Raw genomic sequence first — 20,236 nt, forward strand, 5'->3', positions numbered from 1 at the left:
CTCAATTACAAGCTGAACACCAAAATAGCCTAAAATTCCTTAGTAAACTAAATTAGTCAAAAATGTTAGCATCCTAAAATAGAAGCTAATTTCTAAATTATCCCCCAAAAAACTTCAGTAGATAACAAATTAGCTGAAAACCTCAACATTTTGCTAAAATATTAGCTAAACTCCAAACTAGCATAAAATTCCTCAGCTAACTAAATGGTCAAAAATGTTAGCCTGTTGCTAAAACTGAAGCTAAATTTTAAATTAGCCTAAAAACCCCAGTAGAAAACAAACTAGCAAAAAACGTTAGCATGTTGCTAAAATAGAAGCTAAACTCTAATTTTTTATTGAAAAATACTACTACTTTATTTTTAATTCATCCAGAGAGCCACCAGGGAGAGATAAAAGAGCCACATGTGGCGCTGGAGCCACAGGTTGCAGACCTCTGGTCTAAACCCCATACTGTGAGGATTGGTGCCTCTTCCGGTCATGCTAGGTTGTGCCTCTGCGCTATTAGCTCAATTACTTTCAGTTTTCAATTATCACAGCTGTCAGTTGGTGTTCTGCTAGTCAGTCAGATCAGATAAATTTACGACTTTTAAACATGTAAATTTACAAGAAAAAAATTAGCATATGACTATTAAAGTCGTAAATATGTGACTTTATTCTCGTAATGTAAAAGTTACAACTTTTTTCTTGTAAATTTATAATTTTAAAGTCGTAATAAAAACACAAGTGTTGATAAATTGGCCCTAATATGCAGTGAGACATAATACATAGATATACTTAAAATAATTCTGCTTGTACCCATTTAATATGGAGAGAAAATAGACTTGTGTGGTTAATTCTTGATTTGTAACTCATACAATACATTTTGTGTGTGACTGTGTGTCCTTGTGTTTGTGTATTCACATGTACAAAAAAGACATAATACAAAAAAATAGTAAATATTATATACACATACACACAACTTTAAATTTTATCAGATTAAAAATACCTACACATACAAATCTTTAAAAAGTACGCAACGGATAAATCACCTGATACACACACAAAAAAAAACTTTTACATTTTTAGATACTATTATTTACTATTATGTGTTGCTGGTAATTGTATCTAATGTGTAAACCATATAAAGTATCCCTACAATTAACTAAAAATAATACAATGATCTTAAGTCTGTAACAGTAATTCCTAAAGATACTTAAACTGAAAGAGAAGTAAAATATAACAACATAAAACAAGATCCACAATAGAAACGATTGACGTTCAACATTCTTGATGTTAAAGCAAAAACGATTTCACGTGTTTTCACATTAAACAGGATAAAAAAGTCGTACAGGTTGGCACTTGCATAATATGGAAATAAAATCAAACCTGGCCGTGATGATTCTCCTAACAGGACTGCAGCAGAGCTTTTCTGTTCATTAAGGCGTTTCTTGTTTGTTTCTCCAGCACATCCCCAGCCTTTCATTGCTTCAGTTCATTCTCCTTTCTAATGCTGCTTTTTCCTTCTAAATCATCCTTTCTGCTTACACTCCCCATTAAAATAAAAACCTCCCTAATGCAGTTTAAACGAGTTACTGGAGACAAAATCTATAGTCTCATTCTGTGTAAAAAAAAAACAACCCAAGTTGAGCTAGATTTAATTTAGTGTTTTAGTGGAAAGCATCAACGTGTATAGATTATTAAAAGCTATTTTGGGTGGATTACGACCGAATGATGTAATCCTCAGGTGATATGAGCATATAGGCTACACAGGATTACCAATCAAAGGTTTAAGTTGATTTTTATTCCTTCTTAAATGACAGTCTTGCTGAATTCCTCCTGACCATATTCACATGCAGCTTGCAGGACTTGCCATTGGACACCAGACCAAGGGTAAAATCTGGTACTGTGCTCGGGGTTGGCCTTATCTGCTGGCGGTTAAGTAACAGACACAGAGTCCATCACTTGCAGCAGCTCTGTTATCTCAGCGACCCAGGCAACACGAGCAGAATGCTGCAGCAGCTGCTTTGGTCTTAGGCCAGTGTGTGTGTCTGAGTGTGAGAGTGTTGTTGAGCCTTTTACTTTACATCATCATAGAAACAAAAAGGCCTGAGGAATAGAAGCTGTTAAAAAACACATAGAGGTGTTTGTTTTTCTGACATCTTCATACTTAAGTGCAATTATTGACAACATATAATAAATGTCTTTTTAGCCAATGCTTTTATGCCAAAAACTAATAAAAACATAATCGAATCAGTTTAAAACAACAATTAACATAGACATATAATACTAAAAATAACATGAGAAATTATTTTTTCATGCTCTTTTTAAAGATAGTTTATAAAATTATTGATTTAACACCTAATTTTGAACAATTTTGCACTTTTTTTTTTTTATAAAAGAGCATATCCAAATCTCACCCTGTGGAGGGGGTCATGATGCAGCCTCCACGGTCCACCGTCATCCTGCAGCCACAGCCGCGTTCCGGGGTGTCGTGGTTCATACCAAAGTTGTGTCCCAGCTCGTGCGCCAAAGTCACGGCTGCGCCCAGTGGATTCTCAGAGTGATCCTGTAAGAAAACAAGCGATTGTTCCGGTTAGAGTCCAATACAGTCTAATCCAGGGGTGGGAAAAGTACAGCCCGTGGGCCCATATGCGGCCCGTTAAACTATTGAATCTGGCCCCCCAAACTGAAATGAATTATTCTCACTGTAGTTCAGGGGTCTCTCCATAGATGGCTGAAGTTGAATCGGTTCTCACGCTGAATCGCAGCTACGCAGCACTGTGACCAATTGGGGACTCGTATTTAGGAGTGATGTGTGAATGTCAGCCGCTTCAAAACATGGAAGTGCCAACTGTTTTAAACATGGTTGTGAAGGAGAAATGAATAATTGCTGTTTGTGCCCGGTTGGATAAATGACACCAAAACTGAAATTTATAGGAACAGAGATGGAAAAACAAAGTTTGTGTGGTTTGCATCACTTTGACTTTGCACTCCAAATCTGTACCAATAAAGGTACTGGACGAGTGCTAGAGAACAGTACAAAAACAGAAGAAGAGGAATCCCCTTCCTGCTCCTGCTACCTGCGTGTCTGGCGCTGGTCCGGTGTGAACACCATCGGCTTAATGTGCCTTCATAAAACCGCGTATACATTCTTGAACACCCCAATGTAAATGCAGCATCACGTTCACGTGTTGCTACACAAGTTATTAAATAAATTTTTGGGCTCTGCGTAAAAAAATAAACGTTTGATCAGTGAGGGTCTCGGACTTGAGAATGACGTGTGGGTGGTGTCCTTTTCAAGTAACGGAAGTACCAACCGTTGATTGATCATGAAGGAGGAATTAATGATTACAGTTTGTGCGCGGACAAAAAATATGACAGAAAAAGTCTGGAGGAAGATTTACACCCTTCAATATTTTGCACTAACCGTCTTCCAACAGTGAGTACATGCACTAGTACGGAGAGAAAAAAGTCTCACCCCGATTTGTGTGTGCGTAATTCTTGATTTAAAACTCATACAACAACTTTAGGGATAATTGTATGGAGAAGGACCTGGCGGTGTCGATCAGGCAGCAGGAGCATGCAGTTTGTCAGGTTCTTCTCCACACTCAGGGAGCGGAGCGGGACGTAGGGCCGATCAACTCTCTCCGCTCTCTGAGTGTCGAGGAGGACCTCGCGCCGCCTGCTTGCGGAAGAGCTCCGTGGCGAAGGCGCTACAGGGAAAGCGCAGCCGCGATGGAGCGATCATAATACAGAAGCTTTAGTGTTGAGTGTTTTAAAATCGCATATTTAGACTTTTTTTTTTATCTCAGTTATCAGGGCATATCTGTTGAAGAAATTGGAAAAAGGTCAAGTTTTCACCAGATATTCTTAACAATTTAAGTTCAAAGCTGCTGTTAAACAAACCTCAGATGACCCAGCATTCCAGCAGCATTTAAACGCATCACTTACACGAAAATCTTGGAGACGTGTCTGTATAGTTAGCTTCAAGCTGTTGTAACTTTGAGTTGTGCGTGTGTAAATTGTATCTTGTAATTTTTTATAAATATGAATACACAAATGCAAATACACAAAGTTACGCACAAAATGTATTGTATAAATTACAAGTCAAGAATTACACACTCAAATTGTGGAGTGGTGAGTCTATTTTCTCTCCGTAAACTAGCATCAGGCAGCGACACTCCAGTGTGAACACCTTATGCAAAAGTCACATTCAAGAACCCACATTTAGAACATTCTTGATCAAATATCTGGTATGTATGTAATAGCAGAGACAACATAGTGAGTCAATTCATTTAGGGAAGTGCACATGAGCCAGGATGACAAAAGAAGTGCAATGAAATCTGTAGAAAACACTTCACAAATTGTGACAATACATCTACCTGAAAAAGCCTATTTTTTATTTGTAAATAATGTTAAATAATCCAGAATTTGCAATGCAGCAGAGTTAAAACATGCATTAAAAATGTAATGCACAGAAAATCCATTTCCACCTTACACTCATTATAAATCCTGCACATAGGGTGGCTGAATAATAGCTGAATTCAGTTTTTGAGTACATGAATGATTCAGAAATTCTAATATGGGTAACCACAAAAGAGACCACCCACACACGACTGTATATCTCACTGTGGCTCCCTGCCATGTACACGAGAAAATCACAGGCTTCCTCTGAAAGCGAGGTCATCTGTCAAAGTTGAGGACAAGCTGAGCCACTTCCTGCCCTGATTAAAGAGCAGCGTCGGGGGAGCCCGAGCCCAAGCTCTGAGGGGAAAAGGATGGGAAAATTCTCCATCTACTACTGTTCATGAGTTTATGGTAATTGCCAGTTGAGTACTTGTAGTTGAATGTATTAAATCAACTTTAACTTAAAAAAAAAACTTTATGGCATCAATTATTTCTGACTGCAACAATTTGTTGTGGTGTCAAAAAGTATTTACAAACGGCCTCAAAGACTTAATCGGCAGATTTGAGGTGGGACACATGGCCGAGTATGGTTTGAGAAGCAGATAATCTCATCTGACCTCCCTCTCACTGCTCATTAGGCCCTTTAATCTTGAGCCAGAGCATCTGCTCTTTACAAGCATCACTGAGGAAGACAAACATCTGGAGAAGCCTGATCACAGCAGTGGGCAGCCGAAAATGCATCTGTTAATGAGGACAACACATCTATCCTGAGATATAATGGGATTGGTTATGAAAGGCACTTTGGACTGGGTGTAGCACATTCACCATGTGTAGTCGATTTAATGCTGGGGGGGGTGAGGCGGAGTTATTAAAAACATATGTCTTTCGACTCAAATGTGTATTTTTTTTTTCTAAGACTCAAATGTGTATTTTTTTTTCTAAGAACTGAAACAAATCAGCCTATTTATATTCGAAAGCTGTGACCTTTTTATCAAACTACGTGCCCCCACCCAACCCTTTCACACCCCCCCGAGGCAGCAAAGCTGCATACAATATGGTGCAAGCGATCATAACGCCCATTCAAGCCGCCGTGGACAGCTGCGGAACCGTCTGTGCGTGTCATCCGTCAGTCTGGAACTACACTTTTGCTTGTTTGTGTTTAAGAGGCGCAAACACCATTACTTTGTAAAGAATGACTTCGAGGCAGACTGGTGTGGAGGCGGCCTTCCAGCGAACACCTTCCACATGGAAATCACATCTGGATTGCGTTAGCGTGCTGGATCTGGACAATGTCCTCTCCTATAGTCAAAGCTACACTGAGGAAGAGGAGGGTGAGGGTTTGATACTCACCATGACAATACCGCCAGACTGCTCCACTGTGCACATGCTCATAATGGGGGCCATGCCGATGGTTGTGCCCTGGAAGTAAACCCCACTGCAAAGCAAAGCAAAGAAGGATCAATAAAATAAAATAAAAAAAAACACAAAAATGATAAGGATTCTGGGAAATGTAGGTTTTTATCACTACAAATCCCCCTGCTACAATGTCATGTGATTAACATTCTGCTATGTGAAATTATAAGTACTTTTAATTTGGCAGAATTTGCTATAAAAAACAGTACATTAAATATTTATATATATTAAATATTTATTTATATATATATATATATATATATATATATATATATAAAATAACTGGTGATGCAAAAAAAAAATAGAAAAACCATATTAAAAATAGATAAAAATAAATATTTTTAGACAATTATTATTTGTATTAAATGTTTTTTAGCTCTTTAAACACAAAGGTTATGGATGTAGCAGTGGCAATGAAAGCAGATTAATTTACTTCTTTACTGTTTATATAATATTCCTTTAAAGTCCAACCAGTTTAATGATCTTTCTGTTTTTGATGTATCATCAAATGAATTTTGCTCATAAATGAATCAAAGCAAGAGAGAAATGTTTCTTTCTGATTTCAAATAGACTGATAGAGGAGGAAATCAAACTGACGTGTCTCTCTCGAAACTATATAGTCTGCCATGTAAATAAATACAATAAATAACGAAATGGAACTGTTTGTATATCTAATTTTGTCCAGTCTAAGTGTGTCTAAGCAATAAGGAGCTAATTTGTATTAAAAAAACATAGTATATTATGAGAAGGCAATGTGCTAAAAAGCTTATTTTTAATGAAAATGATAAAAAGGTGGATAAAACGTTCAATAAAACAAGCACTGAAGAATAAAACAATGGCTAAATAAATTAAGTTTTGAATTTTGGAAGTAAAGGATTAAAGCTAAGGTTGTAACGAACACTCATATACTCGCAATCTGCTCCAGAAAATTTGAGTACAATTATTTGCGACGTCCAAGATCTCTGATTTGCAATCTTTATAAATATAGTAGACTGTAATAAAAATACAATTTGCGAACACTGTATTTTTTTCTCTGAAATGCAGAATAATGTTAGATTTAAAATGTATAAACTACAAATAAGCCGAATGTGCAGCGCCACTGTACAGGAAGTAAACAAACCTTCAAAATAAAGTGTTTGTCAAGTTTATTATGTTCAAATTCAAAGTATCAAGTGTTTTTTTTTTTTTGAAAAAAAAAAACAGACTTAAATTACATTTCCTGACACAAGTTCTGAAAGAACCGGTTTATATTCTTTTGATTCTGGTTACTCTTCAACAGTTGATGCAATTAACGTAAATTCAGCAAATTCTGAAGCGCGAAAAAGCAGCCTCGCACAGCAGTGAAGGGATAACGCAATCACTGTGAATCAGCTGATTCTGCAGACGAGAAAAGCAGCTGCTAGCGTTGTTAGCTCCTGTCATTTCACTGGACACGCAGAAGGAGTACATAGACATGAACAAATGCTTAACAAAGTTGTTAAGTAGACATACAAAATGGAACAAATATATAGACAGTGGGCGCAAAAAAAAAACAAAAAACATATTTTTGGCACAAATGGAACCCCATACGGCCCAGTTTGAGACCCCTGCTTTAGAACGTCAAGTGTTGCAGAACATTGAGGATGGAAAAACTTCAGGAATTGATATAAAATGAACAAAAGCAATAGTGATGTTTATGTTTTATTATGATCTCCTGTTCTAAATAAAGGTATAAAAGCTGGTGATTTAATGCATATTATTTTAATTTAATATTTCCAGTAAAAAGATTGTGGTTTGATCTGTGAATTGTTGATCTTGATTCGTGAATCAAATATGATCGATCCACATTAAAACTGAAGTTCTACAACTGGTAGCCTGAGCAGTTTGCAAAGTCTGCTAATAAACTTTAGCAGATCCCCATAAATAACAAATTTACATTTAAATTGAATAAAATAATGAAGAATTGGGATCATGAAAGCTCTTGTAGAGCTCCTAAAACAGTTTTTAAAGCTTGTAGGACTGTGTCTTCCACCCAGAACAAAAACAGGTTAATAATATTAATAATAAAGTAGTAATGAGCTGAATTTGTAACAAATCTGTTAAAGTTCTAATTTTCTGTCATAATAAATGCCCACCTGATGAGCTGAGCGTTGTCGTGAGGCCTCAGCGGCAGCAGCTTCACTTTTCTCCAGTCCAGGAATTCATGCAAAGTGTTGAAGGGATCTTGAGAGACGGGACATTTATCAGAGTCGCTCCAAACCTCCAGACCCACCAGGGCCACCCTGATGTTCAACGCTCTGTAGAACTAAAGAACAACATGGACGATGAAGAAATAAATGAAAAATTAATTAGCACAATCCTTTCTTTTAAATTAATAAAGTTTTAGTTAAAGTGTTCAAATATTTATTTTTGCTCTTATTCCCCCCCACATCGGAACATGTTTCCTCTGATTTATATTCTCAGAGTAATTCCATGTGTCTTTAAGGTCTCAGGCAGCTGCTTTAGTGGGAAATTGAAATATCGGACGGTAATCCCATTAATCATTTCTGCCAACATTACCTCTGTTTTAAAACAGTCATTAATCTCCTTTGCAAAGAGCAGAGTATTCTTTACCTTGTCCACATAATTTGCAATCTCTGCCAGTCTCTGTTTAACTTTCTCCAGGTCTCTTCCCTGTTTCTGAAACTGAACAATAAAAAAAAGAATCAGTGGAAGAAAAATGCAACCATGACAGTATTTCATATACTAAAGCTAAATGAACGATTGCAGTCGACGAGTATGGGAGTTATTTGTTTGAATGGCTGCTAACATAATCGGAGGCAATATGTTTATCTGTGTGTGGGGTTGGGTGTCAAACTGCGACCATCTGGATCTGGAGAAATCTGGTGTTGAAAAAGACAAATGGCGTTGCTGTAGGGAACAGGTGCGATGGAAGATAAAGCTTCAGATCCAAGCTGCAGTGAGGTCTAATCATGCGCTTTATCCATCCGCATGGGTGCTTAATTTCTAATCTGACCTTGGCAACATTATAGCTTAACATGCCACTACTTTTTCAATAATACTTAAAAAAAGGTATTTTCTTCTCAGTCAGAACAGTGGGATTACACAAGAACTGTCAAGAGGAAATGCTCCACTGAGCTCATCGCTGCTTTCCGGAGACTCTTCTGAATGAACGCTGCTTTTCCTGTTTCCTGTCTGCTCAGCAGGGGAAATGAAAACAGAACTTCCTGTCAGGGTTAAAAAAAAAAAAAGCACCCACAAAAGTAGGAAAACATCCAGTGGTTTTTGCTCACTCATCTTCTTTTTCAGATCCACCAGGACCTGCTATGATTACTGCAGCTTATCCTGCCTCTTTCTGCCTGACCAGGGGTTAATTAGAACATGAGAAGCTGCTGTGTATTATGCCTGGTGCGTTACCTCTCGGTTGTCCGCAACAATGATGAGCTCGACATATTTGGTGGTCTTCTGAGTATTCCGTTTGTGCTATGGTAGATGAAACAAAGTTGAAAGTTACAAATAAAAGGTTGACTTTTGACAATATACAACTCAATTCTTCAAAAGGTCAAGACATTGTTTTGCTTTATAGCTTTTTGGGGTACAGAATACAAGCATCGCTTCGATATATATATATATATATATATATATATACACATATATACTCTCTCTCTCTATATATATATATACAGTATAAATATATATATATAGAGAGAGAGAGTATATATATATATATATCTATATATATAGATATATATACAGTATATATATCATATTAAAGTCATCATTAAAGATAAGTGTAAAAAGCAAACAGTACTTATTATGTTAGCCACAAAATAAAAAATAAATATAATCTAACTGACAAGTCCATTGAATTACTATCAGAAAAATAAAAAAGGGTAAACGAAAATTAAACTAAAGGCCCTTAAATACCTAAAAAAATGTTTTTTGAAGTGTGTACTTTTTGTCAAATATGTCTAAATATATTTCTAAAAAGTCAATATAATTACGTAATTTACCCTGTTTAGCCAATTTGTTAATGATCCTTAACAATAATTTTAATTTATGAAGATATTATTCATAAATTGCACACAAATCCACAGGTATTGCCTTCATACAAACTAGCATTTAGTGACGAGACTGAATCTGAATTGCAACCCCACCCCTCTGACTCCTCACTACTACTCCAATTGTAGGGGGATTTGAAGCTGAAGATTTTTTTATTTCAGTCACGTGACTCTTCCTGTTTGTCACAAAAACTCCTTTAACTCAAGACGCTTGTATAAAGTTTTTGCATCCGAAGGAGGTGCTGTATCTCCGCACAGGGTACCCCCTCCATAGCGCGGAGGGGAGCGCGGACACTACTCCCCCGCTCCTGAATGTAATAACTTAATGAAACTCTTTTATTGATTTCTCCAGATTATTCTATAGTCTGATACCCTATACGGAAATACTTTTTTCCTTCATTTTTGTTCTGAATTTCTTAGTTTTAACAATCTTATGTCCTGTTAGATTACTGTCTTTTTCCAAACTTCTGCTGTATGTTATGGCGGACTTTTGTGATGTGTTCTATAAATTATTTTAAAATTTAATGATCTACTGAGTCTTTGAACTTTAATAATTTCAGATTTATAAAAAGTGATGTAGATGGGACTACATAGTTACCTCCTGTGATTATTCTTATTGCTCGTTTGTTTAGTATAAATGTAGAGTTTATACATTTCTTGTTCGCTTTTCCCGAAATTTCTATACAATAAATCAGATAAAGTAAAAAAATTCTGACTACAAAAAATGTAGTTATTGAAACACCTGCACAAGGTACAGCTGCTAATCTCACTGTACTGATCTGGATTATATATGTTATCTAACAATTTACAAATTGTACATTATAGTATAAAGTTAAAGAATAAATTTTAACTGTTCCATATCCCTGTTATTAATTTTTTTTTGTTCCTTCATGTTTAGATTTTTTTTTTTTTTAAAGAGAGCTTCAACTGTGATTTTAGAATGAGTTGTGTTATTTATTTGTTTACAACTGGATACTTCAGCTTACTTGTTTAAAGTTTCCATCTTGAATTAATTAGACTTTTTTTCCACTGGAAAATGTCATATAAATAAATATTAACACCAAATAAAACTATAATTAGTCAAACTTGTTAATTTTTTTAAAGCTTCCAACAAGTTGATTAGATTTTTAAGGTTGACTTATTCTAATTCTGTGCAGGGAATTATTCAAGTATTTCTGATATTTTAGCTCCTAAAGTAATTTTCTTTAATAAACAAACTCCTTCACTCAGGGGCAAAATGAGCCTCCCTGATTAAGTGGAGTGGATGCTGAAGGCAGATGGATGCTGCACATGCTCCATGCAAGTCATCAGCCAAACCTTCATGAGCCCTCAACTCTGAGCTCCTGACAGCAAAATGAAACCCAAAGCATTCCAAAGGAGCCTTTCCAAACTACTCTGTTTACCAGTTTTTCCATTTTTAAGTCCCTCGTGTCACTTAAAAAAGATCAATCTCCGTGCTATTGGAAATGTTTGATCAAATACATTAAAATGACTCAAATTAATGTTATTTTTTTTAAACCAGACTGTAATCTCACCCTTCTGTGGAAAGCCTGAAAAGGCTGCTTGATGTGGGTTTGAGAGTCAGCAGAGGACTCGTTGAAGCTGTGGCCACAGGCTCCAGGGGCCAGTTTGAGCTCCTCCACTCGGTAGATGAGGTGGGCCCCGGCGACGTGGCCTGACACGGGCTCGATGACAAATGTCTTGTTTTCAACCGCGATGAGGCCTCTGCAGGGATGCAAAGACACGGACAAAGCTTTGAAACATGAGCACAAACTCTAATGGAGAAATTGATTGTGTATCTCTGTCAAAGCAGGTACTTTTATTTGGTTTTGTTTTGTCTACACCAGGGGTCTGCAACCTTCGAGTCTTGAAGAACCATTCGGGTCGATTTCTCAATGACCAAAACCCAGTGAGAGCCACAAAGTGATAAATATGAATTAACTATTGTTACTTTTGGTATGAATAAAACATTAAACAAAATAGCTTTTTTTAAAATATAAAATAGCTTTCAACTTTGGACAAAAGTTCACACAATACCCTTTCAAAATAAAAGAAACTGTGTACACCTCATATCTCAATGCAGTTAACATAGTAGTAAGTAGTGTAATGTCATTAATAGTAAAAATAACAGTTTATTTTACAATTGGTGGTGCATTTCAGCCAGAAATTAATAAATGTAATGAACTAAAATGTATTCTGAGCTAATTAAGTGATCCTTCCCGTATTTCTTTTTAACTATAATGCTACATTCATAGCGTGTATGTGACGTACTTGAATGTATCGATACGTGCGTGATGAGATCAATACTTTTGTCACAGTTTTTCTTTAATGCTATAAAAAGCTTGAATTTACTTATGGAGTTCTGTGCAGGGTTGCCAGATTGGACAAAAAACAGTCTGGTGTTTTATTATACACTTAATTAACAAAAAAAATGTTATTTCTGAAACTATTCTATACTGTAATACAACATTTTAATTGAAAAAATATCGGTATCGATATTGGTGATATTAGAATTGTAATTACTTGGTATTAGATTGACCACAATTATTAATTTCTCCTCCATGATCAATTTTCAGACTTCCATGAATTAAAAAGGATGCCATCCATACGTCACTCCTACAGCCGAGTCCTTGATTGGTCAAAGTTTGTTAAACTTTCAAGACGTGTTCAATGGCCACATGTTTTGTATGTAGAGCCTAAAAACTGACTTAAATACTTAAGTAGCGACAAATGAACACGAGAGTTTTGAATATGGAAGCCCGAAACATGCATAAATACACATTTCCATAGATATTGGAAGTGGTTGCTTGAACATGCGTTGCTAAGACTGTGTGAACGTAGCATTAGGCGCACTTGAAATCCTTGAATTTGTTAAAAAATATATTAAAAAAATCTACCTTGCACCCTGGAGCGCCTTGGGTATGAATTCTGACTGCTCTTACTTCAAATTAATTTTCAAAGCTCAAAAATGTTTTGGTACAACTTTGGTGAACTATGAAAGATTGATGGATTGTTGGAGAATTTTGGCTTTGTGGAATGATACAAACTGTCCATTAAATGTTTGTGAATAAGTTGAATTTGTTTTTTTAGGGCCAAGACTCAATTAAAAAAATGTGATTAATCGCAGACCTGGGGGGAAAAAAGCGATTAATCATGATTAATTGCAATTAATTGCATTAAATTTTCGGGTTAATTCTTTTTGATTAACGTTCATAGCCCTACTTTGCTTTTGTTTTTTTTACTTTTTATTTTATTGTTACTTTAACCTATAATTGTTCCTATATGTTGCTAACTGTTACTATAATCTTTAACATGCTGTGACTTTTCAACGTAATTCCAGCAGTTTCTGAAGACAAAAAGCAGCTAGGAGTCTGAGGTTGCAGCCCCCTGGTCTAAGGCCTGGAAACAAAGAGTCATATTCATAAATACTTTGAAAGACATAAAACTGAATTTCTTTGTGTGCAATTTTCTGCTGACAGTTGTACTGAAAGAACAAGAAAACTGATAGTATTTAACTTGGAGCTGTTTCTGTTTCGATTAAGGCTTTCATGGCAAACCAAACACTAATTGCTTTCCTAGTGATTTATTAGTTCAAGATTAAAGTGCAAAGAAGGAAAATTCTGAATTGTGATTGGCCATTTGCAACAGCCAAATGCCAATTACCGCACGAATGAAAGTAAATGTTTACTGGATGCCTGCGTGAACGAAGACATTTGTGTGACATTTTCTCCCTTTCCTGTGAGTCGCACACCATCTTCCTGACAGCTCCCTTAAGGGGCTTAAGAACGATGGGCTGCTGTGCTGAGAGACTTAAGTAAATGCAAACTCTGCAGTGGCAAATAGCTCTTAAAGGGCAGCTTTGAGATGCGGCGGGAATACAAACGGATTCTTGTGTTTCTCACCGAAGGCCTGAGCAGACGCTGAGAGTAACATCAGAGTCTGGATGTGCCTCCACTTCCCCGTGGTAGTAGCAGTTTTTCTGGAAGAGATATAAGGAAAAACTTTAATATCTAAGATTATAAAGAAAATGCAATTAAAATGTACCACTTATAGCTAAATCAATGCTACTTAAAAGCTGATGCAGTTCCTGTAGCAGTTTCTGTTGCTCTTACCTGACTTCAAAGGAACTAAGGACAACACGACTCGCTGGAACTTTGCTGATGCTGCCTAATGCATGCTTATTTCAATTAGCATGCTCTGAAAAGCAATCCCTCCCCCTCCCTCGCTCCCTCACATCGAGGCTGTTTGAAATTAATGCAGTCTGCACCACTAAATGGAGAAACTGACATGCATGCGAGGTAATATGGTAATAGTTTATCTTTCATTATTCCATCAGAGTGGCGCAGGGGAAGAAAAAAAAGAATAAAAAGAGGATGTTTGAGCCGCTTCGACATTGTTGTCTGAGTGTGAGGAGAGCGAAGGAAATGAGTCTTGTTGAGAGGGAATACAAACTTCCATTTATTGTCCAGCAGATTTCCAATCCTCGTAAATCAGCTGTCACAGCCTAATAGGTTGAGCAGAGCCGGAATAGACCTGAGCAATATCAATGCGGCTCGCTTAGAACGGAAAAAAAGAAGCACTTTACAAGTTGACTGCAGGTTTGTGAGTCAGGTGTGGACCTATGACTCATTAGTATGAAAAAACAGAGCAACAACAAAGAGTCTTATGAGTTTGGCCTAGATTAGTTCACTTTTTATGACCTGGAAAAAAATAAATAAATAAATCAGGAGGCATTTGTGATTTCCTTTGTGAAAGGAAACTTCTAAAACTCCCGTTGGCTCTGATTTCCGGCTTTCCGGCTTTAGAAAATCTAGCCCACAACATCAGATTTGGCCTTCTGCGCTCCAGGTGAGGATGAGGAGAAACAAAAAACCCAGCAGGAGCAGGATACGGCGAATGAAGGAGCTAAAAATCAAACTCCAAACAAAAAAAGGCTTTAACTCTGATGCAGAAAGGATCAAACATGCTCTTTTTTTGGAGTTGGAGGTAATTTGAGAGATTGACTGCTGTATATTTTTTTGCACATTTTGTTTTACCTCTTCAAAAAAAAAACAAAAAAGAAAGAAGCTAATTAATTCTCCTTATCCCTAATCACCACATGACAGATCGGTGAGCTCAGAAACAGCAGGTTCTACACGTGAGCATCTGGGCGAGGCGTAAGACAATACAGCATGTTCCTTTGACAGGTTGATGGTTGCAACATGTTCCAACACAGAATGGAGAAAATAAAGACAGGAACACAGAGTGTTAGAACAGGAGTCTGTCACTTTCAACACAGAGAGCCGTTTGGGCTTGGAGTCACCAACTCTTACTCTGTGTATTGTGCTTCATCTTCTTCTTATTATTATTCTGCATATAAAGTATAAACCATAAGAGGTAGAGGTTGTGATAAATATAACAACTTTAGGGTAATTTATACATTTTCCTAAATAAATGAAAGTCTGCTACTAAGGCAACCTGCTGCAGCATAATTACTTGAATTAAAAATGGAAGCAAGCGAAGCCAAATCGTCTATTAAGTCTACTTTTGTGTACTTTTCTCTTTTCAGTACCGCCTGTAACTTAATTACCCGTCATTGATCTATTTGGGAGCCAAAATAAAATTGTATATATGTCCAATTATCTATTTAAAGTGCATTACCTCTGGATAGAAAGTGAACATTAATGCAGCAGGAGAAAAGAAAATCTGCTTTAAGATGATTACAATAACGACCTGAATTTACAGTAGATGAAACTCTTTATCATCCTTTTGCTCAGGATTTGCAGGTTACATATTTTCGAGGAATGATAGAAAATTCGATGACTCTTGAGTATGCTGACTTAATTTAACTTTTTTGTTATAAGATTACCTTGGTCTAACATTTTTTTAATAATATTGAAACCGAATAACCAGAAAACCAAATCAATGGTGACTAAAATAAACTTTTCATGAATTCTAATCATTTTTTATTGAAAGTCCCACTCCAGTTTCAATGTATTTATTTTTAAAGAACATTGCAAATTAAAAACACTGCAATGAGCTAGAATTAGCCAATTTTGTATTTGTTGTCCATGGACAGATGGGAATATTGTCTATCTAAAGGGCTAAAAATAAAGAATAAAAGCTAAAATTTAAAATATAAATATAAATGATTTAAAATAAAAATACAATTAGAAACAATCAATTTAAATAAATACTGATAAAAAATACATACATTACAAAACTTTAAAATTAATATAAAAGACGTAATATAAAAATACAATGAGAACAATCATCTTTTGATTTATTTTAAAAGTGTTCTCAGAGGTCTTTTAATCAAGATTATGCCATTTTTAGGCAAAATCAAAGTAGTTTATTGTAGTCGGAAGGATTTCCCATAATCCCTTTCTTTACATTCTCTCCTGCTAGCTTACACCCCCTTACAACCCTAAGCTAACTTTAGCAGTGCAACAAAAATGCTGCGCAGCATTGGAGCTATCCAGCCGTACAGTTTTGAGCCGAATGCTTTCTCAGATGAGGAAAACAAAGAACTACATTGATCTATTTGTCTGCAAATTGATTAATTGGAATGGAGCTGGGAGCTTGTGTTCCACCAATTAGGTTAAAGCTACAAGATTTTTCCAACAGCATTTTTTTGTCTGCTCCTGATATACAACAATTTTAATAAAGACGTACTCAGAAATCCAACTTTAAGATTCATTTTCTCCTTATACGTCTTTCATCATGAGAAAAAGCCACAAGAACATGTTAAAACAATTTTTTTTGAAGCCAAACAGTAAAAACTGATAACCGGATTATAACCAGATTATAAGGCGCTCCATCAATAAGTGGTCTATTTTTGAACTTGTGTCTTACATAAGGCGCACTGAACTATAAGGCATATTAAGCAAGAAAACAGAGACATTATTTTGAGAATTTTAATAAACACGTTTCTAACATGCTACACTTTAGCCATGTTAGCATTTTCACAATACCTGTAATTCGCAACTTTGTTTGCAATTCATAAGAAAAAAACAGACTGATGCCACTAAAACAAACATTACTGTGAATAAACTAACCTTGATACTATTAAGTAGCAAAAACACAGTCCGACATCGCTACACGTTACCCGCGTTAGCATATGTACAATGATGCCCAACCCTGTTAGATAGATAGATAGATATACTTTAATCATCCCGAAGGAAATTATTGTTACTAACAGACACAAAAAAACTGATACAACTAAAATAAATGTTGCTCTGAGTATGCTAACTCCCAACCTGGTCAGTAACTTTAAAAATAAAAAATTAGGTTCGACACCGCTACACGTTAGCCGCATTAGCATATTTACAATAACATCCAACTTTTTTTGTAACTCATAAAAACTGACTTTTTAAAAAAGCGCAGTGTATCTTTTAAAATTGCTTCAGCATCAGTAAGGACAACCAGAATCAATCCATATATCCCTTATGCATCTTCTGGGGTCCACTTTTAATGTAAACATGCCTACAATAGCACAAGGATTAAAAGGCCCTCCGGACTAGAAAGGGTAACCAAACCCTAAATTAACTTTTTTTGGCTGTTGATCTCTATAAATGGGGCTTTAAAAGTGTTGCCTGTTGGTTAATGCCAATTTTTTTTACAAACTGACATAAAACTGTTTAATTCTTGAAAATATAGTCAAAAACCGTCAGTGTGCTGCAGGTTGAATCAAGGTATTACAGTTGAATTTTGTGATCGGTCAAACCATGTACCGTATTTTCCGGACTATAAGTCGCACCGAAGTATAAGTCGCAGTAGCCAAAAAAAGCATAATGAAGAAGAAAAAAACATATATAGGTCGCTCCTGTGTATAAGTCGCACTTTTAAGAGAATAGTCGAACATTTATGAACAAATTCAACAAGCCCGACGTAACGTTGCATTTGACATCAAATGTGATTCATGCGTCAAATTCGAGTCAGCTGAATCTTTTGATCTGCGTCTAATTTAATGCTCAATGCTTGTCCAAAAATGTGTTCATAAACTAGACACTCCCATTGGAGAAGCTGTCTGAAGTTTTTAGCCTCATCGCTACATGATGGAGGCTTTGGCTGTTTATCTCGTTTAAAATACACAGACGATACGGATGATGTTGAGAGGTTAAGTTATTTATTTTAAAGAACTCCACAAAAGCATCTATGATCATTTCCCCATTCTGGGTTCGGGACAGCAGTTTTTTGTCTTTTTCTTATGGCGATCGTTACCTTCTAGCCTGCAGGAGCTGCATCTAAATGACAGTTTTTAGCTGCTCTTCTGTCTGTTTATAATCCAGTTTGATGGCTTGTTGTCCCGCATTAGTCCAGGAAGAGAATAATAATAATAATGTTTTGATGCAAATGAGAAAAACATCATAACATCCATAAGGAGAATGATTAGATTATCAGGAACGTTTGTTTTGAACATAACTTCTTCTTCTGCGTTTCTGTCAGCTGACAGCAGTAGATCCTGATACACAAACCTACAGTGCCATCTAGTGGTTGTTAATGGGAAACAACCGCCAAAAGGCAACTGGTTTAAGTGGGGAAAATAACAAATATATGAGCCTATTTATGTCAAACAAAATCACATATAAGTCGCTCCTGAATATAAGTCGCACCCTTGGAAAATCTATGAAAAAAAGTGTGACTTATAGTCCGGAAAATACGGTAAGTTTTCGAAGTCTGACATCATGATCTTCAGCTCCAGTAATGATAACAGTCCAGCCTCCAAGCCCCACCCCTCCGACTGGATTTTCAAATTTTGGCAGTGGGTGGAGTCAGCCTCCAACTTCCTGGTTTGGTTACCCTTTAAGGTGCACTGTCGTTTTTAAAAAAAAAAAATTATAGCTGTAAAGTGCGCCTTATAAGTTCAGAAAATAGGGTATTTCAACTATTGAAATAAACTCTAAGATTGATCAACTTTTCAAACAAAAAGCATTTATGCAGTTGTTATTTATTTATTTTTTTAAACCTCACTATTCACAGCCATAAAGTGGTCCTAATCTGACTTCAACAAGTCCAGCAGTCCCTCGAATTGAAATTCAAACCAAACAATCTCTTACCTATTTTCAGAAGACGAGCACATGCTTCTCTTTGCATGGCTTACTAACACAGAGAGTAAAACAAGCACTGGAAGCTGAAAGAGGATTTCATGAGAAATCCCTGTGGCACTGCTGGCTGAACAACAACCAGCATAAAACGCAGCTCCTCATCAAGTGGACCGTAGAAGGGCTGCGTCGCTCGGCAACAACCAAAGCTTTCCAGCCACATCAAAGCAATGAAATCCTTTACATTTAAGATGCTAAACACTTGTAATTCTTAAAATTGGATCATTTTTATGGATAAGAAAAAAACACATTTACAATTAGTGTCATTATACCGTGTAGTTGTGTGCACTGCTGACTGCACGCCCATCCTCCATGTAGTGCGTTTCAATGTAGTGACTTGCAAACAGACCCCTAGAAAAAGCAGAAAGGACAGGAAACACATCAAACATCAAAGATTTTCATCAGAAAAGATGCAGTTTTTATTGCAATTTGCACTTTGCGATGTAAGGACAGTAAGCTCATTTTTCAGACTTTGTGAGTTTACACTTTCATGTGATTTCTGTGGGGTCATAAACTTCCTGACATACATACAGCGTGAGCCGAATCCTTGCAGATCCCGGCAGTAATCCGATGCACGTGCTCGCAAACATACACTAAACTGTTTATGTGCGTTTTCCTCCCTTGAGGCTTGAACAGACGGTCCCACCCAGGGCATTGGCCCAGGAACGGGAGTAACACCCATCTTTTGCTGGATTATCTCAACATATGTGTGTTCGATAGCCAGCAGAAGGCAGAGGAGGAGAAAAATACAAAATACAGCATGTTTTGTGCAGATGTTTCAGAACCAAACAGCAGTTTTACAAAACTTCTTAAAGCAATTGATGGTAAAACAGACAAAATGGAGCATAATTAGATGCATTATTCTAAGAAACGCCCTTTTTAAAATAGACTTTTGAACCTATTAATGTCTTCTCTGTATATTTAAAGTTCAGTTTTATGACCTCTTTAAAAAATGATCAGTCCCCTGCCCCGAGCTTTACCACATTTAACTTTATTAAATAGTTATCAGCGCTTTAATGGGCCTTATCATGCCATTAGCAACCCCTAAACCAAATCCGATAAGCCGAGAGGCCAGCAATCACTTTGAAGAGCCCAGTGTGTCTCATAAAAAATTGATGACACATCTGAGTGCAGCGTAGCCTCAATGAGGGAACATAAACGGATGCACATTTTCACACTGGAAAAATAAGTGTTGTTTTTAGGGCTGCCACGATTAGTCGACTAATCAACTATTAAAATAGTTGATGAGTCGTTACTTTAAATTATATGAAGTCAGAATGTAGTAAAGTTGAAAGTTATGATATCATTATGCTA

The 20,236-nt window shown here is 36.4% G+C and overlaps 1 protein-coding gene across 2 annotated transcripts in view; it reads right to left on the reverse strand.

Moving 5' to 3' along the window:
• adam12 (ADAM metallopeptidase domain 12) overlaps nucleotides 1-20,236 on the reverse strand; it is a 114,240-nt gene that overhangs the window by 42,342 nt on the left and 51,662 nt on the right. For both annotated transcript variants that reach the window (XM_024298044.2, XM_036215516.1), the window contains exons 4-11: nucleotides 19,195-19,273; nucleotides 13,742-13,818; nucleotides 11,375-11,564; nucleotides 9,196-9,261; nucleotides 8,392-8,463; nucleotides 7,914-8,083; nucleotides 5,737-5,821; nucleotides 2,397-2,545 (exon numbers count right to left, since the gene is read on the reverse strand). In XM_024298044.2, coding sequence (XP_024153812.1) covers nucleotides 2,397-2,545; nucleotides 5,737-5,821; nucleotides 7,914-8,083; nucleotides 8,392-8,463; nucleotides 9,196-9,261; nucleotides 11,375-11,564; nucleotides 13,742-13,818; nucleotides 19,195-19,273 — 888 coding nt within the window. The remainder of the gene's footprint in view (nucleotides 1-2,396; nucleotides 2,546-5,736; nucleotides 5,822-7,913; nucleotides 8,084-8,391; nucleotides 8,464-9,195; nucleotides 9,262-11,374; nucleotides 11,565-13,741; nucleotides 13,819-19,194; nucleotides 19,274-20,236) is intronic.

This window comes from Oryzias melastigma, linkage group LG15 (assembly GCF_002922805.2).
Source record: "Oryzias melastigma strain HK-1 linkage group LG15, ASM292280v2, whole genome shotgun sequence".
In the NCBI taxonomy this organism is placed as follows: Eukaryota; Metazoa; Chordata; class Actinopteri; order Beloniformes; family Adrianichthyidae; genus Oryzias; species Oryzias melastigma.